This window comes from Pituophis catenifer, unplaced genomic scaffold, assembly GCF_029215685.1.
Source record: "Pituophis catenifer annectens isolate HBS135680 unplaced genomic scaffold, rPitCat1.0.hap2 SCAF_2, whole genome shotgun sequence".
Classification (NCBI taxonomy): Eukaryota; Metazoa; Chordata; class Lepidosauria; order Squamata; family Colubridae; genus Pituophis; species Pituophis catenifer.
In genome coordinates, this window is record NW_027256882.1 from 285,263,799 (window position 1) to 285,288,412 (window position 24,614).

Consider the following 24,614-nt stretch of genomic DNA (forward strand, 5'->3'; position numbering starts at 1 on the left):
AAGCCTCAAGGTTCATTAGCCAAGTGGCCCCATGGGCATACTCTTCCTTCCTACTGCCATGACTGAGGGTCCCAAGAAAGATGTCTGACGTTTAAATAACGGCTTTGCATTTATAAAGTGCGTGTTGTAGTTTAAAGTCCTTCCGGAGGATGTTCTAACTTGAAACCCTTAAACGCAGCCTTTCCTAGACTGGGCTCCTTCCAGAATTTTGGGGCTACCGATCCCATAATGCCTCTCCGGAACAGGGCTTTGGATCATACTGCTCAGTGCAGGGGTGGGTTCTAAAATTTTTTACTACCGGTTCTGTGGGCGTGGCTTATTTTGTGGGCATGGCTTGATGGTCATGTGACAATTCTTTAGGATTTAACAGAGGTAGTGATCTACCAGGCTTTTAACTCCTTGCAGAGCTGTACCGGTCTACCTATTTATTTTTGCAGGCACTGGTCTATTCATTTATTTTTGCCGTACTGGTCTACTCATTTATTTTTGCAGGCATTAGTCTACCCATTTATTTTTACAGGCACTGGTCTACCCATTTATTTTTGCAGGTACTGGTCTACCTATTTATTTTTGCAGGCACTGGTCTATTCATTTATTTTTGCCGTACTGGTCTACTCATTTATTTTTGCAGGCATTAGTCTACCCATTTATTTTTACAGGCACTGGTCTACCCATTTATTTTTGCAGGTACTGGTCTACCCATTTATTTTTGCAGGTACTGGTCTACCCATTTATTTTTGCAGGCATTAGTCTACCCATTTATTTTTGCAGGCACTGAGCTACCCATTTATTTTTGCAGGTACTGGTCTACCCATTTATTTTTGCAGGTACTGGTCTACTCATTTATTTTTGCAGGCATTAGTTTACCCATTTGTTTTTGCAGGCACTGGTCTACTAATTTATTTTTGGAGGCACTGGTCTACTAGCACACTGCCTTTTAATACTGATTAGCTGTAGGGCGGCCCTTTGAAGCCCCACGGCAAGAGTTTAAACAGCTTTTTTCCTTCTAGCAGATCAGCTGGGACTCAGGAGGCAGCAATAGATTGGGGGTGGGGCCAAATAAAAGGTAAGAATAACGCGGGGGGGCGGGGCGGCAGAACCGGTTCAATGACATCATATCGTCACCGCTACCGGATCGGCCGAACCAGGCCGAACCGGGAAGAACCCACCACTGCCTCAGTGTCTTATGGGAACCAATCTCAGCAGCAACAGCCATGTGAGAGGGTCAACATCAGCAAGATGGCATCTCCTTCCCCTCCTCCTCCTCTTCCTCCTCCTCCTCCTCTAGTTTAATGAAAAGAAGGTTTAGGGGTGACATGATAGCAATGTTCTCCTGCTATAGGGTCTCCTCCTTGAGCAGAGGGTTGAGCGAGAAGACCTCCAAGGTCCCTTCCAACATTGTTATTTTATCTGCTTTTTGATTCCCTCCCCACCACCACCAGACACCCACTGGTTACAGGCCAAAATATTTAGGAGGCAGCTGCTTTAAAGCAACGTTGAAATATAAGTCAGTTTTGGTGCCTCAAAACTGAAGTTGGAGGCCTAAAGCCATCTAGTATTTACAGGGTAAAGAGAAGATGCCGATGATTTTATTAATATTTCACTGGGCATTATCCTGCTCTAATGCTCACAAGGAAGCTCTTATGGAAAGAAAGGCCAAAGATGTAGAAGCTGCATTGGATTTTGTCTTGGAGACTGTTTGAAATACTTTCTCAGTAGTTTGATTTTTTGTTTTTTTTTAATCAAGTTTTATTGATTTTTCCCCCTCCCATTTTCCCCCGCATATTTTATGAACAGAGTATTGGCCATATCATAATTTGTACAATTTAACATATTCAAATACATTTTACTCAGTAAAAAAGAAAGGCCTAGTAAGACCACACCTAGAGTATTGCATCCAATTTTAGTCACCACACTATAAAAAAGATGTTGAGACTCTGGAAAAAGGGCAGAGGAGAGCAACCAGGATGATTAGGGAACTGGAGGCTAAAATATACGATGAACGGTTGCAGGAACTGGGCCTGGCTAGTCTAGTGAAGAGAAGGACCAAGGGAGACATGATAGCAGTGTTGCAATATCTGAGGGGCTGCCACAGAGAGGAGGAGGTCAAGCTATTTTCCAAAGCATCTGTAGGCCAGACAAAGAATAATAGATGGAAACTGAACAAGGAGAGATTCAACCTGGAAATAAGGAGAAATTTTCTGACAGTGAGAATAACCAACCAATAGAACAGAAGTTGCCTTCAGAAGTTGTGGGAGCTTCATCATTGGAAGCTTTCAAGAAGAGACTGGACAGCCATCTGTCAGATATAGTATTATAAGGATCTCCTGCTTGGGCGGGTTGTTGGACTAGATGACCTACAATGGAACAGAAGTTGCCTTCAGAAGTTGTGGGAGCTCCATCACTTGAGACTTTCAAGAAGAGATTTGACTGCCATTTGTCAGAAATGGTGTAGGGTCTCCTGCTTGGGCAAGGGGTTGGACTAGATGACCCTCAAGGTCCCTTCCAACTCTGTTAATCTGTAAAGAAGGGTTGTAAAATGGGGCAAAACTCACTTAACAACTTATCCCACTTAGCAATGGAAATTTTGGACTCAAAATTTTGGTCATGGAGGTATACCTGTAATGCATTTCCATCATATCCTAAGCTTAATTAATGTGCCTCCATCGGTGTTTTTGCATGATGTACAAATCTCAAGGCAGCTCAGTCAGTTTTTAATATATTGCCTTCTGCAAGGAATGGTGGGCTAAATTAGGCAATTATGCACAACTGGTTCATCCAAATGAGAACTAAAAAGTACCAAGTCATTGGCTGGAAACCTCCTAAAGTTGTAAACCTTAGAGAATTGTCACAACAACGGAGACAGGATTTTCAAATTTTGAGAAGCCACCACATTTCGAATAGGGTGGACTTTCCTCATCACAAATTCAAGAATCTGTTCGGAATAATATGATTTAACCAGAGTTAAATTGAGAAGTGCGGTGGTTTTGGATTGGAAGAATGAGAGAGAGAAAAATCTTCCACACATAAAAAAAAATAAAAATCTTCCCTTTCAATTGGATGCCCTTTCTTGAAAATAAAAGGTTAGAAAATGTGGTCCTTGTTGCTATTCCTGGAGAACTGAAGACGTTTGGAGAAATAGCTTGACATCCCTCTGGAATGTGGATACTGAAACTAGAAGTGCTTAGTTTGCCTTAACATGTCTTCCATGTTTGCCTTTTTATTTTGATTCTTTACTAATTTACTTTTTTTTTTTAATTTGATTTATATGCCGCCCTTCTCCGGAGACTCAGGGTGGCTTACAATGCGTTAAGCAATAGCCTTCATCCTTTTGTATATTTATACAAAGTCAGCTTATTGCCCCCACAATCTGGGTCCTCAATTTACTTACCTTAGAAAGGATGGAAGGATGAGTCAACCTTGAGCCTGGCGAGATTCGAACCTGCAGTAATTGCAGGCAGCTGGTCTTAATAAGCTTAATAATAGGGTGCCTTAAACCCCTGTACTACCAAGGCTCTTGATTCTTTACTAACCACGGAGAGAACCAACTTAGAACTAAGGAGAAATTTCCTAACAGAACAACTTCAGAAGTTGTGGGAGCTTCATCACTGGAGGCTTTCAAGAAGAGACTGGACAGCCGTCTGGTTGAAATGGTATAGGCTGGGTCTCCCGCTTGAGCAGGGGGTTGGCCTAGATGACCTACAAGGTCCCTTCCACCTCTGTTATTCTATTCCAGTGATGGCTAACCTTTTTGCCGTCGCGTGCCAAAAGCGGGGGTCGCGTGGGGGGGTCGTGGGCATGCGCGCCCCCATCCATAATTCAATGTGCCCCGCCCTCCCGTGCATGTGGATGTGACCCCCACACACACACGCTCCCCCCCGGTTTTTGGCACGTGATGGCCTGGTGGGCCCGGTAGGCCCGTTTTTTGCCCTCCCCAGGCTCCAGAGGCTTTCTTGGAGCCTGGGGAGGGTGAAAATGGCCTTCCCCACCCTGCCGGAGGCCCTCCGGAGACCAGAAACAGCCCATTTCCCGACTTCCGGTGGAAGGCCCATTTTTCACCCTCACCAGGCTCCAGAGCTTTCTAGGAGCCTGGGGATAGCGAAAACAGCCTTCCCCACCCCCCTGGAGGACCTCCGGAGGCCAGAAACAGTCCGTTTCCTGACTTCCAGTGGGACCGGAAGGCCCAAAAATCAGCTGGCCAGCACACACATGTATCCACCGATATGTCTCCGTGTGCCACCTGTGGCACGCGTGCCATAGGTTCACCATCACAGTTCTATTCTAAATGATTTCTTTTTTAATTAGATGTTTAAGGCTCTATACATTCCATTGATAACCTCACTTTTTCCTGCTCTGCCTAGATAACCTGATTGTCCAGAAGCTCAATAACATAATTCAGTTAAGAATCTAGAGTTATCTGCAAATGCCAATCCTGACATGCTCTGCGTTTTCCTTTCCAGTTTGCACAAGCCCAGCGAGAAAAGCGTGAGGTTTAGGCTTAGCTGTAATCCATGCAACAATGGAATAACTAATTCTCCTAAGCCAGACCAAATCACTAGTATTGTGTAAAACCTGAAAATGAATTAAACATATTGTGTGAACATAGCCAATAAGTGTCTCTTCGCTTAGCTACCTCCTTGGATTGTTAGGAAGGTAAAATAGACAATCCATCATATGGCCTCCACCAGGGGTGGGTTCTAATTTTTTTTAGTACCGGTTCTGTGGGCATGGCTTATTTTGTGGGCGTGGCTTGATGGTCATGTGACAATTCTTTAGGATTTAGCAGAGGTACTGGTCTACCAGGCTTTTAACTGCTTGCTTGTACCGGTCTACCCATTTGTTTTTGGAGGCACTGGTCTATCCATTTATTTTTACAGGCACCAGTCTACTCATTCACTTTTGGAGGCACTGGTCTACCCATTTATTTTTGCAGGCACCGGTCTACTCATTTGTTTTTGGAGGCACCGGTCTACCACCACACTGCCTTTTAACACTGATCAGCTGTAGGGCAGCCCTTTGAAGCCTCGTGGCAAGAGTTTAAACAGTTTTTTCCTTCTAGCTGATCAGCCGCGACTCAGGAGGCAGCATTAGATTGGGGGTGGGGCCAAATAAAAGGTAAGAATAACGCGGGGAGGGGCGGGGGGCCCAGGGGCCGGAGGGGGCAAAACCGGTTCGGTGACATCATATCGTCACCGCAACCGGCTCAGCAGAACCGGGCCAAACCAGGAGGAACCCACCACTGGCCTCCACTTTAAGCCAAGTAACACCTGACTAGGTGGCTCAGTAGCTAAGACACTGAGCTTGTTGATCAGAAAGGTCGGCAGTAGGGCGGTTCGAATCCCTAGTACAGGTCTCCTGTGCGAGCAGGGGGTTGGACTAGATGACCTCCAAGGTCCCTTCCAACTCTGTTCCTGTTAAAGTAGGGACAGGTGGATCATAAAATATTTATCTTGTAGATTGGGTTTATGCAGCTAAGCCTTCATATGTCTTACCTGAGACCATTTGTTGAATATTTCAAGGCAGGGTATATATTTATTCATTTGTATCCCATCTTTACTATTTTTAGAAATAATTCAAGGCAGTGAACATATCCAATACACCTTCCTCCTCCTATTTTCCCCACAACAACAAGCCTGTGAGGTGGGTTGGGCTGAGAGAGAGTGACTGGCCCAAAGTCACCCAGCTGGCTTTCATACCTAAGGTGAGACTAGAATTCACCATCTCCTGGCAATTGGCCTAAAGCAGAGGTTTCAAACTCAAGGTCTGGGAGCTGAATCCAGCCTGTGGGGTGTTTAGATCTGGCCCGTAGGGCCATCCCGGAAACGGCGAAGGACCGGCCCGCGGTGCCTCTGCCAGCAAAAATGGAGCTGGGGAAGGCCGCGTGCTCCGTTTTCGGTGGCAGAGGGTTGCAGGAGGCCATCCCAGCTGAAAACGGAACTCAGGAGCCTATTTTCACTGGTAGAGCGCTTGCGCTGCCACAGGCACCCCCGACATGAGTGATGTCAAGCTGGCCACGCCCACCTTGGCCACACCCACCTCCAGGTCAAACACAATCCTGATACAGCCTTCAATGAAATTAAGTTTGACGCCCCTGACCTAAAGTCATCCAGCTGCTTTTCATGGCTAAGGTGGGATTTGAACTCACAGTCTCCGGCTTTCTAACCTAATACCTTAACTACTAGACCAAACTGGCTCTCATCCCAGGGTATCCATTTGTACAAGGATTATTTTACGAACACCCTTGTTCGATATCAACTGTTACACTACCTTCCTCAGAGAAACACTGTCCATCTCAGAAGACATTCCCAATTTCCCCTTGGAAATGAGTCCAATGCGGCATTCCCGCCTCTGGGAAGCCCCTTCTCTCTGAAGCAACTTCATATAGAACAAGCAGAAGAGACAACTCACCCCCTAAAGCGAGCGTTCCCAAGATGTCAGTAAGGCCACATCCTGGTTGGATGTCTCCTCCATTGGGGTAAATGTCGATGTGGCCCACAGGCATCTGGATCCCAATGCTGATGCCCAACGTTTCTCTTGTGTATGTGTGCAAGACATCGACAAAATCCGCGTCGTCGGGAGAGAGACGTCTGCTTGGATCGGCTCCTTCAAACATCGGCCCAGCTGGATCCAAGCCTGAAATATCCAAGGCATGAGGTTAGCCTTTCACCATAATTGAAGGTCATTGTTCTCCTAGAACAAGAGGTGGGGAACGGTGGCCCCTTGATGACTTGTGGACTTCAACTCCCAGAATTCCTGAGCCAGTTGGTTCAGGAAATCTGGGAGTTGAAGTCCACAAGTCATCAAGGGGCCATCGTTCCCCACCTAGAAGAACCTGGTTCGTACCTTATCAGAGGAATGGTTAGTCTACACCAGTAGCAGGGACAAATTTAATGCTACTTTAACTATTATCTTACGGTGGATCTCATGCAGGGATGAAATTCAGCAGGTTCTGACAGGTTCGGGAGAATCGGTAGCGGAAATTTTGAGTAGTTCGGAGAACCAGCAAATACCACCTCTGGCTGGCCCCAGAGTAGGGTGGGAATGGAGATTTTGCAATATCCTTCCCCCAGGAGTGGGGAGGGAATGGGGATTTTGCAGTATCCTTCCCCCAGGAGTGGGGTGGGAATGGAGATTTTGCAATATCCTTCCCCCAGGAGTGGGGTGGGAATGGAGATTTTGCAGTATCCTTCCCCCAGGAGTGGGAAGGGAATGGAGATTTTGCAGTATTCTTCCCCTGCCACGCCCACTAAGCCACGCCCACAAAACCGGTGAGGAAAAATTTTGAATTTCACCCCTGATCTCATGGTTAACTTCCAAATTTGGAGGTGGGTTGGTACGCAGAATATGAAACTAGCTTTCTGTACAGAGCCCATGGCCCACCTACATTGATAAACTTAGTTTTTTGGCAACGAAAGGAGCTACATTTCTTGCAAGTTCTGGTTTGCTATCTAACAGAACTTGCATCCAACATGTAGGAAATCTCAGAAGGGAAAAAAAGAAAATGGAAGAAGGTTTTCATTCACAAAAGAACTGTGAAACTTTTATGCCTCCCATGGTGACTTTTGAGGCAAAATTGTCGTGCATTTTTGCCTCAAAAGAGCAGCCTATTTTCCACAATTCTGAGACTCAGAAAAAAGGCAGGGTTGGGAATCCCTCACAGCCTTGGGGGTGATAAGTTGCCTGGTTTGGAAGGACAATTATAAAGTATATCCTCCACGAGATGCAAAGTTTGGGGAAAATATTCTTGGCAAAATGAAGTTCTGGGTGTGTGCATACATACTTAAACACACGTACACGCAGAGCTGGGAAGAGAAGTTTCACGGATGACCCCTTCCAAAAAAATAAAATAAATAAATTCTTTTTTTTTCACATGGCAATTAAGGTTAAGGGTGGATTGAGGAGTGCAAATCTGCCACTAATGCCAATAAAAGATATTTTTTTCCCCCTTAACTTTTCTCCTGTGTAATGAAGGGCTGAGGGCACTGGAAATCAAAAAGCTGATGACATGGCAGAAGACAGACGAGGAGGCAGAGACCAAAATGAGATGCCCTCCTGCCTTCTGACTTTGGCCCCGTCCACCACTAACCACAATCCAGCCTTGACCAAAACACAACTCTGCAATTACCCCCAAGGGCGTGTGGAGAAGGCAGCCTAGAGAGATCGGTTTACGCAAGGCTATTTTGAGTGGGATGGCTCTGATTAATTACTTGAAGTCGGGCGCGCGCACACACAACTTAGTCTGGGTCGACTAAGTCAGGGGTCTCCAAACTTGGCAACTTTAAGACTTGTGGGCTTTCAACTCTCAAAATTCCTCAGCCAGCCATGTTGAAGTCCCCGAGTCAGGGGTGGGTTCTAAATTTTTTTACTACCGGTTCTGTGGGCGTGGCTTATTTTGTGGGTGTGGCTTGGAGGTCATGTGACTAGGTGGGCGTGGCTAGCTGGTCAGAGTCATTTCTGGAAGGCCCTCGCACTTACGACCAGTCCTCGCACTTACGACCCGACTCATTTGTTTGCTTTTAACACTGATCAGCTGTAGGGCGGCCCTTTGAAGCCCCGCGGCAAGAGTTTAAACAGTTTTTTTCCCTCTAGCCATCAGCTGGGACTCAGGAGGCAGCAATAGATTGGGGGTGGGACCAAATAAAAGGTAAGAATAACGTGGGAGGGCGGGTGGGGGGGGAAAACCGGTTCGGTGACATCATATCGTCACTGCTACTGGCTCGGCCGAACCGGACCGAACCGGGAGGAACTCACCACTGCCCCGAGTCTTAAAGTTGCCAAATTTGGAGAGCCCTGGACTAATTTGCTTAGGCTACTCAAAACCTTTTCTTGCACGAAATGGGACATTCTGGCAGTTACAGAAATCGGAGACAAAATCTCTGCCATGTTTTTTGGAAAGCAAGAAAAAGCCACCTTACCTGTAATTCTTCCAATAGTTCCTCGGGCATAGTTTCCGGTGTAACCAGCAATATGGGCCCCGAGACTGTAGCCAATCAAATGGACGTTCTCCAGTTGGAAGTCCTTCTTCTGCAACAATTAAGAGGAGAAATGAGCGTGTTTTGTTCCTGGTGACTGCACCACATTACATAACAAATGGATAAAAATCTCATGCTAGAACCTTCCTTCCAGAAGAAAACCCACATTTTTAAAAATCAAGGGGTATCTAACAGTGGTGGGTTGCTACCGGTTCGACCTGGATCGGGCGAAGCGGTAGTGGTGGCAGGAGGCTCCGCCCACCTGTCTGGACGCTTCTGCGCATGTACAGAACAGGCAGGGGTGAAATGTAAAATTTGTTACTACCGGTTCTGTGGGCGTGGCTTGGTGGTGGGGGTAATGTGACTGGGTGGGCGTGGCCAACTTTTTTTTTTTTTTAACTTTTCAAAACATTTTTTCTAATGCTTTGAAAAGCCTCTGCCGATCAGGCAACTCAGCTGGGATCATCAGAGACTTTTCAAAGCATTTTTTTACCACCTCTTCGGCCAAGAGGTTGCAGAAAAAAATGCTTTGAAAAGCCTCTGACTATCCCAGCTGAGCCGCGCAATCATCAGAGGCTTTTTTTTTTAACTTTTAAAAGCATTTTTTCATCAGAAGAGGTTATAAGAAAAAATGCTTTTAAAAGTTAAAAAAAAAAGAAGAAGAAGCCTCTGATGATCCTGCGGTTTAGCTGGGCATGGGGGGGGGCGCGCAGGGATTTTTGCTACCGGTTCTCCAAACCACCCGCCGCCATCGCTACCAGATCAGGTGATCCAGTCTGAACTGGTAGCATTTCACCCCTGAGAACAGGGGTGGGTTCTACTTACCTTTACTACCGGTTCGCAACGGGGCCGGTAGTAAAGGAGCTGGTAGAAGCTTCTGCGCATGCGCAGAAGCATTTTGGTGACATCGGAGTCGGTGTGCGGGACCTCCCACTGGTTTTACTACCGGTTCTATAGAACCGCTGCGAACCGGCACAACCCACCACTGGTACAGAAGCTTCTGTGCATGCGCAGAAGCATCACGCGCGGGCCCACGAGCGAACCGGTAGTGACGGGATTTTCAATCCACTACTGGTATCTAAGAATAGTGCATTTTACAGGTAGTCCTCGACTAATGACGACAACCGAGACAGCTGTCAAGTGAGTTTTGTCCCATTTTACGACCTTTCTTACCACAGCTGTTAAGTGAATCACTGCAGTTGTTAAGTTAGTAACACGGTTGCTAATTGAATCTGGCTTCTCCATTGACTTTGCTTGTCAGAAGGTCACAAAAGGAGATCACATGCCCCAGGGACGCCGCAACTGTCATACATACGAATCGGTTGCCAAGCATCTGAATTTTGATCACGTGACATAACCATGGGGAGGCTGCAGTGGTTGTTAAAAATGGTCATAAGCAGTAGTGTGTTGCTAAGGGTTCACCCCAGATCAGGCGAACCAGTAGCGGCGGTGGTGGGAGGCTCCACCCACCTGCCCAGATGCTTCTACGCATGCGCAGAAGCATTGTGTGCATGAGCGAACCAGTAGGAAACTAAATTGAAACCCACTACTGGTTATAAGTCACTTTTTTCAGTGCCTTTGTCACTCTGAATGGTCTCTAAATGAACTGCAGTAACAGTAACAGAGTTGGAAGGGACCTGGGAGGACATCTAGTCCAACCCCCTGCTCACACAGGAGAACCGTACTAGGGATTCGAACCGCCGAACTGCCGACCTTTCCGATCGACAAGCTCAGCGTCTTTAGCTGAGTCGATTGAGGGCTGTCGATTGAGGACTGTAGTGTATGTCCAGTTAGTCACCTGCCACTCAGATATGCATTCGCCCCCTACAAATTATAAAATAATCCAGCTGTAAAGGGCCATAGCAAGGAACAGCTAGGAAATTAAATTCTAAATGTATAGTTTGGTTACAGAAGGCCTCAATCTAAACGCCAAACTACATAAAACAGCTTGGAAGACCAGGCTTATCCAATGGGAGGCAGATTAATTAAAGACAGAAGTTGACTAATCAACTGTGACAGAGAGAGAGAGAAAAAAAAAGCAAATTTGGATTAAGAAACAGCTGCCGGCTGCAAGGGACGAGGCCTGCCTACTGAGATCAGCGGAATAAATATGCGCATAAAATAGAGGCAAGTATATGGCTTTTCAGTATTTGACTAAAATCCAGTGAGGAGGCTAGTATTTAAGATCTGTGAAATGATGTATTTCCTACTCCCCAGTTTCCCTAAGCTTCACATTTTCAAATGACAGCAGGGACCTAACTAGATTAAGGAACAGATAACTTAAGGAATGATTAAGCAATTAGGGATTAACCAAGCAGATCTGAACAAGAGACCTGAGTCAGATTGGCAGATGTGAAAGGATGAAGCCGTGGTGCATTTTTCACATAGATTGTGTCCCTGAGATATCCGGTATGTAATCAGCCCCAATTATTTCCTCTCCTCACCTTTTTGGCACTCCGCCAGCTTTGTCATGCTGTTCCAAGTAGTAAGTCTTGCGTGAGCAAATGTGGCGCTTCCAAGCATCAGCTTGATGCGAGGTTGGGCCGTCACTTTCGTGTGCGGTTTGCCGAGTGAAATGTTTGTTTGCTTGTAAAATTTACCTCTAACCAGTCCAGCAGCTCTGCAAGTTGTTTTCCAACCACCCTCGTGTTGTTGACGGCGATGGTGTAGAGTTGTTGGGCGAGAGCCAGCCAGTTCACTACCACCACGTTGGCTTCCTTCTCACGTTGTTGAAGAGCTGAGACCAGGGTGTCCAGCCATTTTTCGTACATGCCGCCCATCTGGGAAAAAAAAATAATCAAGATATGGCTCCATTCTAGTCAGGGGTGGGATTGAAAAATTTCAGCAACTGGTTTGCTGCCCGGTTGCTGGGTGGGCGTGGCCATCGGGGGATGGCTACTCGGCCTCCTGCACCATGGTGAAGGGGGGGCATTTTCCGCCTCCCCAGGCTCCGGAGGCTTTCCTCGAGCCTCCAGGAGGACAAAACCACCCTCCCCCAGACACCGGAGGCCCTCCAGAGGCCAGAAATGGGCCCATTTCCAGACTTCCGGTCCTTCCGGTAGGCCCATTTTTTGCCCTCCACAGGCTCCGGAGGCATTCCTTGAGCCTCTGGGAGGGCGAAAGCAGCCTACCCTGGACACTGGAGGCCCTCCAGAGGCCGGAAACAGGCCCATTTCCTGACTTCCGATAGGCCCGTTTTTGCCTTCCCAGAGCCTCTGCACGTGCCTTGCACTTACCTGGCATCCAAAACAGGCCATGTGGAGACTCCTGGGAGGGGTGGGTGGGATTAGCCAGTCCTTGGAACAACCGGTTCGGCGAAGCAGATTAAAATTAACATCCAGTTTTCCCGAACCGGTCTGAACTGGCTGAATCCCACCCCTGATTCTAGTCCTAGGAAGATTATAACCAGGGCTTGAAATCTCACAAAAGACTTCAAAAAATTACCAGCTATCTGCAAGGAATGTAAATCCTTCCATTCCCCACTATGCTGTCAGAGCTGAAGAAGCTTCTTGGTTGAGAAGCAAAACATCTTCAAAAGAAAAAAACAAGAAAGTCCAGTTGCCTCCTGAAAAAGCATCTTTGGAACAACCATGACCTGCATGACTGAGAATCTCTACAGACTTTTACCGTGTTTCCCCGAAAATAAGACCCTGTTTTATATTTTTTTAACCCCGAAATAAGCGCTTGGCCTTATTTTCGGGGAGGTCTTATTTTGGGGCATGTGGAGCAAGATGGGGCTCCTCTTGCCATCTTACCTGATTTCCAGATCTGCATTTAAATATTTTCGGGGAGGGCTTATTTTTGGGGGGAGGCTTATTTTAGCTCATGCGCTCAAAAGCCCGATTGTTGTTGTTGTTGTTGTTGTTGTTGTTGTTATTATTATTATTATTATTATTATTATTATTATTATTATTATTATTTGAATTTGTATACCGCCCTACTCCCGAAGGACTCAGGGCGGTGAACAGCTGAATAAAATACATATAATATAAATGTTAAAAAAACATTAAAATACAATTAGATAATTGGCCCGGAAAACGAAATTTAAAACACCCCAAGTTCATAAAACAAGTTTAAAATTTAAAAATTTTAAAAATTTTAAAAACAATTTAAAAGAGAGGTTAGGCCAGGCCGGCCTGCTGAAATAGAAATATTATCAGGGGATGTCTTATTTTCGGGGAAACAGGGTACATATACAATTTGGGATGAACACCCTTTGAATGGTGTGGGAGTAGGAATGGATTTCCAGAGAAGAAAAAATTGCAGACTACAGGAACCAGGAGCACCACTCAGGTGACCTCCTGAGGTAAACCTCCAATGCTTCAGTGACCCTCTAAAAGGATGCAAATGACCAGCTGTCTGCAAGGAATATAAATCCTTCCATTTCTCGCTATCCTGTCAGAGCTGAAGAAGCTTCTTGGATGAGAAGTGAAATGTCTTCAAAGAAAAAACAAGAAAAGTCCAGTCGCCTCCTGAAAAAGCACCTTTGGGACAAGGATGACTGAGAATCTCTATAGACTCTCAGAAAAGACATATTTTCTAATAGAAGGATGCAGCTGTTAATACATTTGGGGAATGTAATCTTGGGAGAGGATCTGGCTCTTAATCCAAATCCAAAGATTTGGATGACCAGGAGGTGCATCCTGTCATCCTCAATCCAAATTCAAAAGAACTTCACAAGTGATCAGTTCGGTTTTCTAGCAAGGACAATTTCTTCCAAAACAAAAGGCTGGTGAAACAGAAGGGTGAGAGAAGTGGCTTACAATTGTCCGAAAATCACATTTTTTTAAAAAAAAAAAAAACAACCGTTAAAGCTATTAAAATATTCAGTTTTTAATAATAAATAATAAAATGAATAAATTAACCTTAAAATTAAAAGACAAGGAAGACTCAAAATATTTTGAAGTATGGAATAGATGGTATAAGTGGATAAATCAAAGGAAAAAAGGGTAAAGACTAAATTTAGGAAAAATCTAAGGTAACAAATAAGCACCGTAAGGAATGTACAGAACAAGGAATAAATTACTGTTTATGTATGTATGTATATATGTACACATAGGTACATATATTTAGTTTGTCGGTGGAGTTGTGTATTGTATATGCAATTTTACGATTGAGAAAAAGTGTATAATTTTGTATTTTTAAATTTTTAAATTCAATAAAGTTTGTTTTTTAAAATTAAAAAAAAAAATCAGTTTTTCAAACTCAATGTTTGGATCCTGATTCAAACTTTATGATTCTTGAGTTGGCCCTTCTTAACTTAAGCTAGCATAATCACAGGAGTTCCAAAGGTGCTTTTTTTTAAAGGCAACTGGATTTCGTTGTTCCTTGAAGACGTCTCGCTTCTCAACCAAGAAGCTTCTTCAGTTCTGACTGAAGGATCCTCCACCATTCAGTCAGAACTGAAGAAGCTTCTTGGATGAGAAGCAAAATGTCTTCAAGGAAAAACAAAGTCCAATTGCCTTTCGAAAAAGCACTTTTTCATAGACATAAGGACAGAGGAGAATCTGATCTTAATCAAGACCAAGACACATTGATGGAGGATACCTAACCCTCCCCGCCCCTCCACACACTCTAACGCAGGTTTGTTGTTTTTAACTGCATCGGGACCAATACACTATTTTTGTCATTTGGAGGGGGAAGAATTTTGAAAACCCAGAAAGTTCGACCGTGCTTACATTAGTCATTTAAAAATAGGCAAAACAATGCTGGATAGTCAATGTACCGTGTAGCTCAGCTCTTAGAAGTCACTAACTGCAGGGGTGAAATGCTCCTGGTTTGGGCCGGATCGGACGATCCGGTAGCGATTGTGACAGGTGGTTCGGAGAACCGGTAGCGATGGCGGTGCGAGGCTTCACCCACCCGCCCGGGTGTCATTACTTCCTGGTTTTAACCAGGAAGTAGTGTGTTTTTTACCCTCTGCGCATGTGCAGGTTTTGCACATGTACAGAGGATCTGCACACACAGGTGGTGCATGCGCTTCCGAACCAGTAAGGAAGATAAGTAGATTTCACCCCTGACTAACTGCCTATCAGTGGTGGGTTGCCCCCGGTTTGGACCGGTTCGCAAGAACTGGTAGTAAAACCGGGGGGAGACCCCACCCACCACCCCGGATGTCGTCATCAGCGATCTGCACATGTGCAGAAGCTTCTGAAGCGATCCCGTTGCGAACCGGTAGTAAAGGTAAGTAGAACCCACCCTGCTGCCTATCTTTGATTTAACTGCCAGTTTGGCTGGGTCTGTAAACTGATGTTTTCCTCTGTTTTGGATAGGATAGAAAGAATGACGGTGCCATGTTTTTCTTTTCAAAAGGTTGGAAAATATCTGGGAATGATCTTATTACTCCCAAACCTCAAGCTACATCTTACCAGGAAAAGTTGGCACTGACTCAGCTACTGGTGGAGTTCTAATTATCAATAAAGGAGAAAATTTGTAGCTCAGGAAGGGTCCTTGGTGCTCTCTGACTGTTGTGGCCTGCCAGCAGCCAGCTGAGCTGGTGGCAGACTCAGACAGTGAGGAAGTTGGGGAGGAACCTGGGCCAGTCCTGGAGTCTGGGGAAGGCTCTGATGAGGGCTCTGCATCAGAGGCAGAGAGCGGGCCAGGGCCATCTGACAGTTATCAGCTGCCTTCGGAGTCAGATATCAGTGGGGCAGAAGAGCAGCTGGAGCCCGTTCCTGATGTGTGCATGCACAGAGCTGCCAGACGAAGGGAACAGCTAAGGAATAAGGGCCGACTCAGGAATAAAGGCACAGGTGGACGGTGAATGGCCTCTCCCACAGGGAATAAAGAAGAGCGAAGGGGAGGGGAGTTTGCAGGAGACATTTAGTTCAATTCATTAGGGTGAAGATCTGTTCCTGACTTCTTGCCAACTAATTGCTGCTACAGCCTGGCGCTTGGAAGATATCGGCCTGGCAACCCTCCAAGCCTGATAAAGGCCTGTAGTTGTGAAATCTCATGAAAGACTGTTAGCCGGGACTTTGCTGGAGAGGAATTCCCTTTAACCTAAATAAAAGAGGTTTTATCGGGACGAGGAGTCTGCTTCATGATCTTGGGAGGCCTAGATCAGAATACTGACCTTGGTTGTTTTCTTGCCTTAACTAGGTAATGCGTTGATCATGTTACCTAGTTTGGGTAATTAAATGTCTGCAAGAAAACAGACGTTTCATTACCCAGTTGGATTCCCAATTATCTTCACAGGAACAAACAACTGAATACTTTCAGAAGATTTGAGGGGCATCACACCTAATATTCTCCAGTCAGTCTTCCTCCTAGCAAGCGCCAACTTTTTCGTGGTTCTTGGGGCACCCATTACCAATTCGTTGTCTTGATCCCTTCTTTCTGCCTAGCCATGCCACTGATTGAATTAGGCTGACATTTATACAGAGGTAACCTTATGAACAATAGACTGATATATTTCAGTGAGGTCTCATGGTCTAAATCAGTGATGGCTAACCTTTTTGCCATCGCGTGCCAAAAGCGGAGGTCGTGTGGGGGGGTCGCGGGCATGCATGCCCACATCCATAATTCAATGTGCCCCGCCCTCCCGTACATGTGCATACGACCCCTCCCCACGCTACCCCCCCTGCTTTTGGCACGTGATGACCCGGTGGGCCCGGTAGGCCCGTTTTTTGCCCTCCCCAGGCTCCAGAGGCTTTCTTGGAGCCTGGGGAGGGTGAAAATGGTGTTTCCCACCCTGCCAGAGGCCCTCCGGAGACCAGAAACAGCCCATTTCCCGACTTCCGGTGGAAGGCCCATTTTTCACCCTCACCAGGCTCCAGAGGCTTTCTAGGAGCCTGGGGACGGTGAAAACAGCCTTCCCCACCCCCCTGGAGGCCCTCCGGAGGCCGGAAACAGTCCATTTGCCGACTTCCGGTGGGACCGGAAGGCCCGAAAATCAGCTGGCCGGTGCGCACATGTGTGCTGGGGCTGAGCTAGGGCAACACTCATGTGCCCACCGATATGTCGCCGTGTGCCACCTGTGGCACGTGTGCCATAGGTTCGCCATCACAGATCTAAATATTAGAAATGACCAGCGTAGAAGGTACATTCCATCAAGAAAGATGGACGGTTCAAAGCTGTGTATAACTTGGTTCTAGATATGGTAATGCTGACAAAATTAATCACTGTAAAAAAAAAGAAATCACAGCTTGTCATGTATCACGGAGCTCAGTAAAGTCCTTCTACTTACCGCCCATCCATGAATAACGAAGAAGGTCTTTGCGGAGACGTTGAAGTTGCAATCATCCAACAGATGGTCTTGACCAACCTTGAGATAGCAGTCAGCATCATCGGGATCCGGGGTGGTACGAACAACAAACTTCACTTGTAGATCCTGAACTTTGGATGGTTCTTCTCTCAGCTTTAGCACTTGAGAAATGCTATCATCTGGAATCAAATATGTAGAATTTAAGAGCATTCATCCATAAGTGATGTTGAACAAATAAGCTGAACAACTACATGTAGTTGGCAACAACTAGCGGAATAAAATCCACAGTGACCCCTTTACCTTTTTTTTTTAACCTGCCCTTTTTATTTGATTTTTATCCCATTTTTATCCTCCTATAACTGGCCAAGCATCTTGGGTCGAGAATGGGCCATTAACAGTGATGGGCTGCTGCCGGTTCGGACCGGTTCAGACGAATCGGTTGGTTGTTCCGACCATCAGCTGGCCTCGCTCACCCACCCCTGGCTTATCCTATCCTATATTTCGTTCTTTCTGGCTCAGCTGATTTGCGCGACACAGCTGATCTACTTACCAGGGCTGCCGTTAAGGGATAAGCAGCTGAGCTTCAAATTGCTGTATTTTGAACGCTGCGCACAAGCGCATTAGGCGCATGCACACAAAGCCCGCATGCGTGCGCAAAGCCCGCACTCACAGAACCGGTTGTTAAACTGGTTGCAGCCATCAACCACTGGCCATCAAGTATCGAGGCTGGCTGAACACAAGGAGGAATTCAGGCCCATCCTCCAGGTAAAGTAGAACGCAGCTTACTCCACCAAATTCTCCCTGCTCTTTGAACATCTGCTCTACAAAGTCAGTTTGTTTTCAAAAGTGCAGGAAAGATTTTCCACACCTCCTTGGCTGCAGCTGAACTCTCAATCAATCAATTGGAATAGAGCCAGAAGGGACCTTGGAGGTCTTCTAGTCCAACCCCCTGCTCAAGCAGAAGACCTTATACCATTTCAGATAGGTGGCTGGCCAATCTTTTCTTAAAACCCTCCAGTGATGGAACCACCCACAACTTCTGGTGGCAAGCTGTTCCACTGGTTAATCATCCTTAGGAAGTTTCTCCTTCACTCCTCAATTAGTTTCCATCCATTGTTTCTTGTCCTGCCCTCTAATGCTTTGGAAAATAAGTTGACCCCCCCCCCCCCCCGTGGTGAGTCTCAAAAATTTTTACTACTGGTTCTGTGGGTGTGGCTTAGTGGGCATGGCGTGGCTTGGTGGGCGTGACAGGGGAAGGATACTGCAAAATCCCCATTCCCTCCCTACTTCAGGGGAAAGTTACTTCAAAATCCCCATTCCCTCCCCCCCCCACTAACCTGCTCTGGGAAGGAATCAAACTCCCCCCTCTTCATTTCCCCAAATAAAATATTACTTATAAGAAAAGGCTCCCAGAAGAGCAAGGAAAAATCAAGCTGCTAACAAGGAACCTGCCTGATACTCATTCCACATTCCTGCCAGCTGCATAAAGGAAACTTTGTAAGAAGAAAACAGCTACCGGTGCTTAGAGATAATAGAAGGTGGAAGCCGGAAGTTCGGTTCTATTTACAAGCAGGCAGAAAACTCATTCAAGACAGGATATTTCACAATGGAAATCGCCCAAACCTTTTTAGAAACACAAAGCCCATGTTGCACAAACCCCAAAACTTCAAAAACATAGAACCATATAAGAATCCCTCCTCTTATTCAGTTTGTTGTTCAGCTGAGCCAGAAATGAACTGCTGAATGTCACTTCGCTTCCAGCAGCTGCTTTTTGGCTTGTCAATTTAAAGCGATGGTGTCTTTTTTTTTTCCCTTCTTCTTCTTTGCCAAGTGATCTTCTGGCTGAAAAGTGAGTCCTGATTTTTTCCTTCTAGCTGATCAGTTGGGAGGCTTCTTGGCTTCTCAATTTAAAGCGAAGGTGTCTTGTTTTTTTTCCTCTTCTTTATCAAGTGAGCCCTGATTTTTTCCTTCTAGCCGATCAGCTGGGACTCGGGAGGCAGCGAATAGATTGGGGGCAGGGCCAGGCAGAGGTGGTATTTACCAGTTCTTCGAACTACTCAAAATTTCCACTACCGGTTCGCAAGAACCGGGGAGAACCGGTAGCAATCCACCACTGGACCCCCCCTCGTCTTTGTGGCATCTCTTTGTGGCTATCCCTAGTCCTTCTTTTCTCTAGACTGGCCATACCCAATTCCTGCAACCGTTCTTCATATGTTTTTGTCATCTTAGTTGCTCTTCTTTGCACTTTTTCCCAAGTCTCAACAAAGTCTCTTTTTTTGTAATGCGGTAACCAAAACTGGATGCAGTAATCTAGGTGTGGTCTTACTATGGATTTATAAAGCGGTATTAATACTTCACATGATTTTGATTCTATGCCTCTGTTTATACAATCCAGGATTGTATTAGCTTTTTTGGCTGCTGCCGCATGCTGCTGGCTCATGTTTATGTGATCGTCTACTAGGATTCCAAGGTCCCTCTCACAGGTGCTGTTTTTGTTCTCGTACGCTTGCAAGTTGCAAAATGGGAACAGGGTGGATACTAGCATGCACACAAAACAGAAGCTGGTTCTGGACTGACTAGTGTCCTTGTGCTTGAATTGTGACACCACAAGTGTAGCTCAGAAGTGCATGTCCATGACCAAAAGAGGTATTTGTAAGCGGTTATTCACAATACAGGTTGTCCTTGGCTTACGACCATAATTGGGACGCGGATTTCTGTTCCTAAGCAAGGTGGCTGTTAAGTGAGTCATGCCCAATTTTATGAGCCTTTTGGGTTTGTTAAGTGAATCACTGCAGTTCTTAAATGAATCACACAGTCGTTAAAGGGATCTGGCTTGCCTCGTTGACCTGTCAGAAATCAGCTGGGAAGGTCTCAAATGGTGATGACTCTGGGATGTTGCAACCATCATAAATACAAGCTGATTGTCAAGTGCCCACATGGCCGGGGGGAATGTTGCGACCCAGCGTAAGCAGGAGTGAAATGCTACCGGTTCGGGCCAGTTTGCCCGAACCGGTAGTAACAAATGCTATCAGTTCGGGCGAATCTGTAGTAAAAAAATGCTTAAAAAGTTTTTTTTAAAAAAAGTTCCAAGGATCAGCTGTGTGACAATCAGCTGTGCCACATGATCTCAGAACTTTTTTTTTACTTTTTTTTAAAGCATTTTTTACACTCGATTCTGGTGAAGCGAACCAGTAGCAGACTTCAGAGCATTTCACCCCTGATCGTAAGGATGAGGACTGGTTGCTAGTCACATTTTTTGTGTTGTTCTAACTTTGAATGGCCACTAAACAAACGGTTGTAAGTTGAGGACTAGCTTGCATTTTGTGAATGTTCTCTGTTGTTATTGATTTTTTTTTCTCCATAACCTTTTTTTTAAAGTTTTTTATTTTTTAGACAAGACAAACATTTAATACATCAGTTATCTCTTCCCTGTGACATCTCAGTGTTATCTTCCAAAGTTCCATTCCTCTTCTGTATATGATTCTTATCCAATCCATGATATCAATTCATCGCTAACGTAATATTCTACTCATCACATATTTATGCATACTTATATAATTAATCATTTATATCTCTTCTCCAACCAGTGATAAAAAATAATTCCATATTTTAAAATATTCTCAGTCTTCTCTATCCTTAATTGTCAAAGTTAATCCATTCATTTCTGCACAATCTAAATTTTTTTTTTATTACTTCTTCTTCCAAAGGTATTTTCTCTGCTTTCCAATTTTGTGCATATACAATCCTTGCAGCTCTTATGATATTTTTTTTTCTCCATAACCTTGAAGGCTTTCGAGAGGGGGCAGGCATATGTTTAAGACCGTTGCGACTTCAGTGGTCTGTAGCTCAAGAGGGCACAACTTTTCGGGGGAAACACAATATTTGAGGGAAGGGACAATTTCACCTTGAGTGGTATGCCGAGATCCATAAACCAGGGTGTTAAAAAGGAATTTAAAACTCCAAATAGAGCTGAGATTGCACAAAACAAAACCCTGCCTTAAAAAAAAAAAAAAAGTGTGTTGCATGACAGCATTTATGCAACTCATTTTTCTTGGTGATTCAATCAACCCATATGTTGTGTTTGCCTAATATTTGGAAACAGAAGTTAATATATATATGGAAATTCACCCGAACTAAATTTAGCACATCAGACAGCATGCTAGATATTTAAGGAAGTTGGGTTGTGCAAATACATCCTATGGGGATTCGGCCGAAAGCCTGCTTGTTCCAAGTGTGTAGAAATCGGACAACTGTAGGCATCCTTAGCATGGTGCCAAATACACACTTGCAAATTACATGCAGACTTTGTACAATTGTGTCCTGGAATAATACTATAGGCTGCAAGACTTGCAGAAGGGAGGCAGAGTGTACAGAAGGGATGGGGGGGAGGGGAATAATCAGTGGTGGGTTTCAAAATTTTTTACTACCGGTTCTGTGGATGTGGCTGGATGGGCGTGGCATGGCTTGGTGGGCGCGGCAGGGGAAGGATACTCTAAAATCTCCATTCCCACCCCACTGCAGGGAAAGGATACTGCAAAATCCCCATTTCCTCTCGATCAGCTGGGACTCGGGCGGCAGAGAATAGATGGGAGCGGGGTCAGTCAGAATTTTTACTACCGGTTCTCTGAACTACTCAAAATTTCTGCTACCGGTTCTCCAGAACTGGTCAGAACCTGCTGAAACCCCTGTTAATTAACTTTCTTAACAGCCTACAAGAATCCAAAGAATAAATAATCTTAATCTTACTATGGTTGGATGAAAGCCCAGAAGCAATTTGCAAAGAACTAAGATCGAGGCACAAAGGAGAGTGAACGAAGTTGTTCCCTGCAAATTGCTTCAGTCAGCATTCCTCCTTAAATAGGCTAAGGGAGTGGCCAATTAGCCCCAAGCCTTACTCTCGAGGAGACCTCCTCCTGAGGAACCACTCCTGCCTTTTGGCTGCTCTGTGCACCCGTGCATCGAGAAGAGGCTCCTCCTCTTCACTTAGAGGAGCTTCTGGAGGTTCTGAAGGCCCTGGCTGAATCCCCACTTCTGGCACCACATCTTCTCCAGCCTCCTCATTGTCCGACTTGAGTGCCAGCTGCATAGGCTGCTGGCGCAGCACCACACCAGCCTCCTCGCTGTCCGAATCAACCACCAGCCGCACAGGCCGCGTACGGGCCTCAACTCATGGACTGCCCCTTACATTTTCCAGGATGGCCCCGCGGGCCAGATTCAGGGGTGGTATTCACTTACCTTCACTATCAGTTCGCAAATGGGAACACACATGCCACCTCCACACATGCGCAGGACCTTCTGCGCATGCGCAGAGCGTCAAAAACGGGACGTGATGACGTCCCTGTAGTGGGAGGAGCCTCCCGCAGCCGCTGCTACCAATTCGCCCAAACCAGATAGAACCGGCTGAATAGCACCACTGGCTGGATCCAATCACATCGGGGGCTGGATCCGGCTCACGGGCCTTGAGTTTGACACCCCTGATCTAGACAGACTTGCTTCTGACCAAGGCCGGTTCTCTTTTTGAGACAAAATCAAACACGACCTTTTTTTGTGACTTTGAGCCTGAGAAGCATCACGTCTGCCCCGTAAGAGGAGCACAGGTGGAACAGGTCTGCACTTGCAGCTGTGTGTGGTAGCGACCTTACAAAAACTTCAGCTTAATTTGCAAATAGATAACAGAAGCTGAAATAGCAATATACAACTGCAATTAAAGGTTATTATTGCACTATCTATAGTGGCAACTGGATTTTCTATTGCTCTCCTACCCCTTTGTAGTCACAAAACCTGTTGAACAGCCCAGACTCAACCCACATCGGAAGAGACAATCTTTCCTGAAGATGACTTCTCCAAAGTTCTCTCAAAAATCCCAAGAGGACAGGGTAGTCCTCGACCAGAATTTAGTCCAAAATACCTGTCGTTAAGTGAGACATTGCCTAAGCGAGTTTTGACCGATTTTACGACCTTTCTTGTCACAGTTGCTAAGTGAATCACTGCCGCTGATAAATGAGTAACCCGGTTGTTAAATGAATCCGGCTTCCCCATTGTCTTTGCTTGTCAGAAGGTCGCCAAAAGGAATCACATAACGTTGGGACATAGCGCCGGTCATAAATATGAACCAGTTGCCAAGTATCTGAATTTTGATCACATGACCAGGGGGAGATGCTGCAAAGGTTGTAACTGTGAAAAACGCTCATAAATCACTTTTTTTTCCAGTGCCGGTGATAACTTTGAACGGTCACTAAATGAACTGTTGTAAGTCGAGGACTACCTGTAGCAAAGCCAATAGAAGGATTCACCAATGACGTATGAAGTACACTTATTCCCTGGGGCAGCACTTTAGAGACAGTTAAGCAACAGCATAAATCAATGCGTGCCTAATAAACCCCCAAGGGAAGATGTGTTAGGCCAGGGGTGTCAAAACTCGATTTCATTGAAGGCCGCATCAGGGTTGTGTTTGACCTCAGAGGAGCCGGGGGCGTGGCCAGCTCGATGTCACTCGTGTCGGGGGCACCGGTGGTGGCCTGGCACTCTGCCAGCAAAAACGGTCCTCACGAGCTCCGTTTTCAGCTATGACAGCCTCCTGCATCCCTCAGCCAGTGAAAACAGAGCTCGGGAGGGCCAGCCACGGTCCTCACGAGCTCCGTTTTCAGCTATGACAGCCTCCTGCATCCCTCGGCCAGTGAAAACAGAGCTCGGGAGGGCCAGCCACGGTCCTCACGAGCTCCGTTTTCAGCTATGACAGCCTCCTGCATCCCTCGGCCAGTGAAAACAGAGCTCGGGAGGGCCAGCCACGGTCCTCACAAGCTCCGTTTTCGGCTGCGACAGCCTCCTGCAACCCCCTGCCAGCAAAAGCGGAGTTCGCAAGGGCCGGCCATGGCCCTCCCGACCTCTGTTTTTGCTGGCAGAAGCACTGCAGGCCAGTCCTTCACTGTTTTCAAGTCAGCCCCGTGGGCCGAATCTGGCCCCCAGGCCTTGAGTTTGACACTCCTGTGTTAGGCTCAATTGGCAAAGGAATCCTCCCTCATCTCAATAACTTAAGAAACTCAGCTTCATCTCAACCATGGTTTATGGCATCAATGTTATAATGTGGCAGCTATGACGTGCAAGACCCTCAATTGCAGAATTTGTTCAAACTGACCAAGCCCTATAGAAGCAAAAAAAAAAAACAAACCCATGGAAGAATAGCATGCGTTGGAAATCTCTCAAAAATTCTGAATTTTGTGTAAGTTCAAATCTCACCAGGCTCAAGGTTGACTCAGCCTTCCATCCTTCTGAGGTAGGTAAAATGAGGACCCGGATTGTGGGGGCAATAAGCTGACTTTGTATAAAAAAGAACACCGTTTGGGGGGGGGGGTGAAAGCCCTACTAAGCAGGTATATACAAAAGTATAATGGCTATTGCTTAATGCATTGTAAGCCGCCCTGAGTCTCCGGAGAAGG

At 45.9% G+C, this 24,614-nt stretch overlaps 1 protein-coding gene across 1 annotated transcript in view; it reads right to left on the reverse strand.

Annotated features, from left to right (window-relative positions):
* LIPG (lipase G, endothelial type) overlaps positions 1-24,614 on the reverse strand; it is a 41,966-nt gene that overhangs the window by 13,746 nt on the left and 3,606 nt on the right. The window contains exons 2-5 of the mRNA XM_070934568.1: positions 17,161-17,357; positions 11,573-11,752; positions 8,916-9,024; positions 6,409-6,633 (exon numbers count right to left, since the gene is read on the reverse strand). Of these exons, the coding sequence (XP_070790669.1) occupies positions 6,409-6,633; positions 8,916-9,024; positions 11,573-11,752; positions 17,161-17,357 (711 nt within the window). The remainder of the gene's footprint in view (positions 1-6,408; positions 6,634-8,915; positions 9,025-11,572; positions 11,753-17,160; positions 17,358-24,614) is intronic.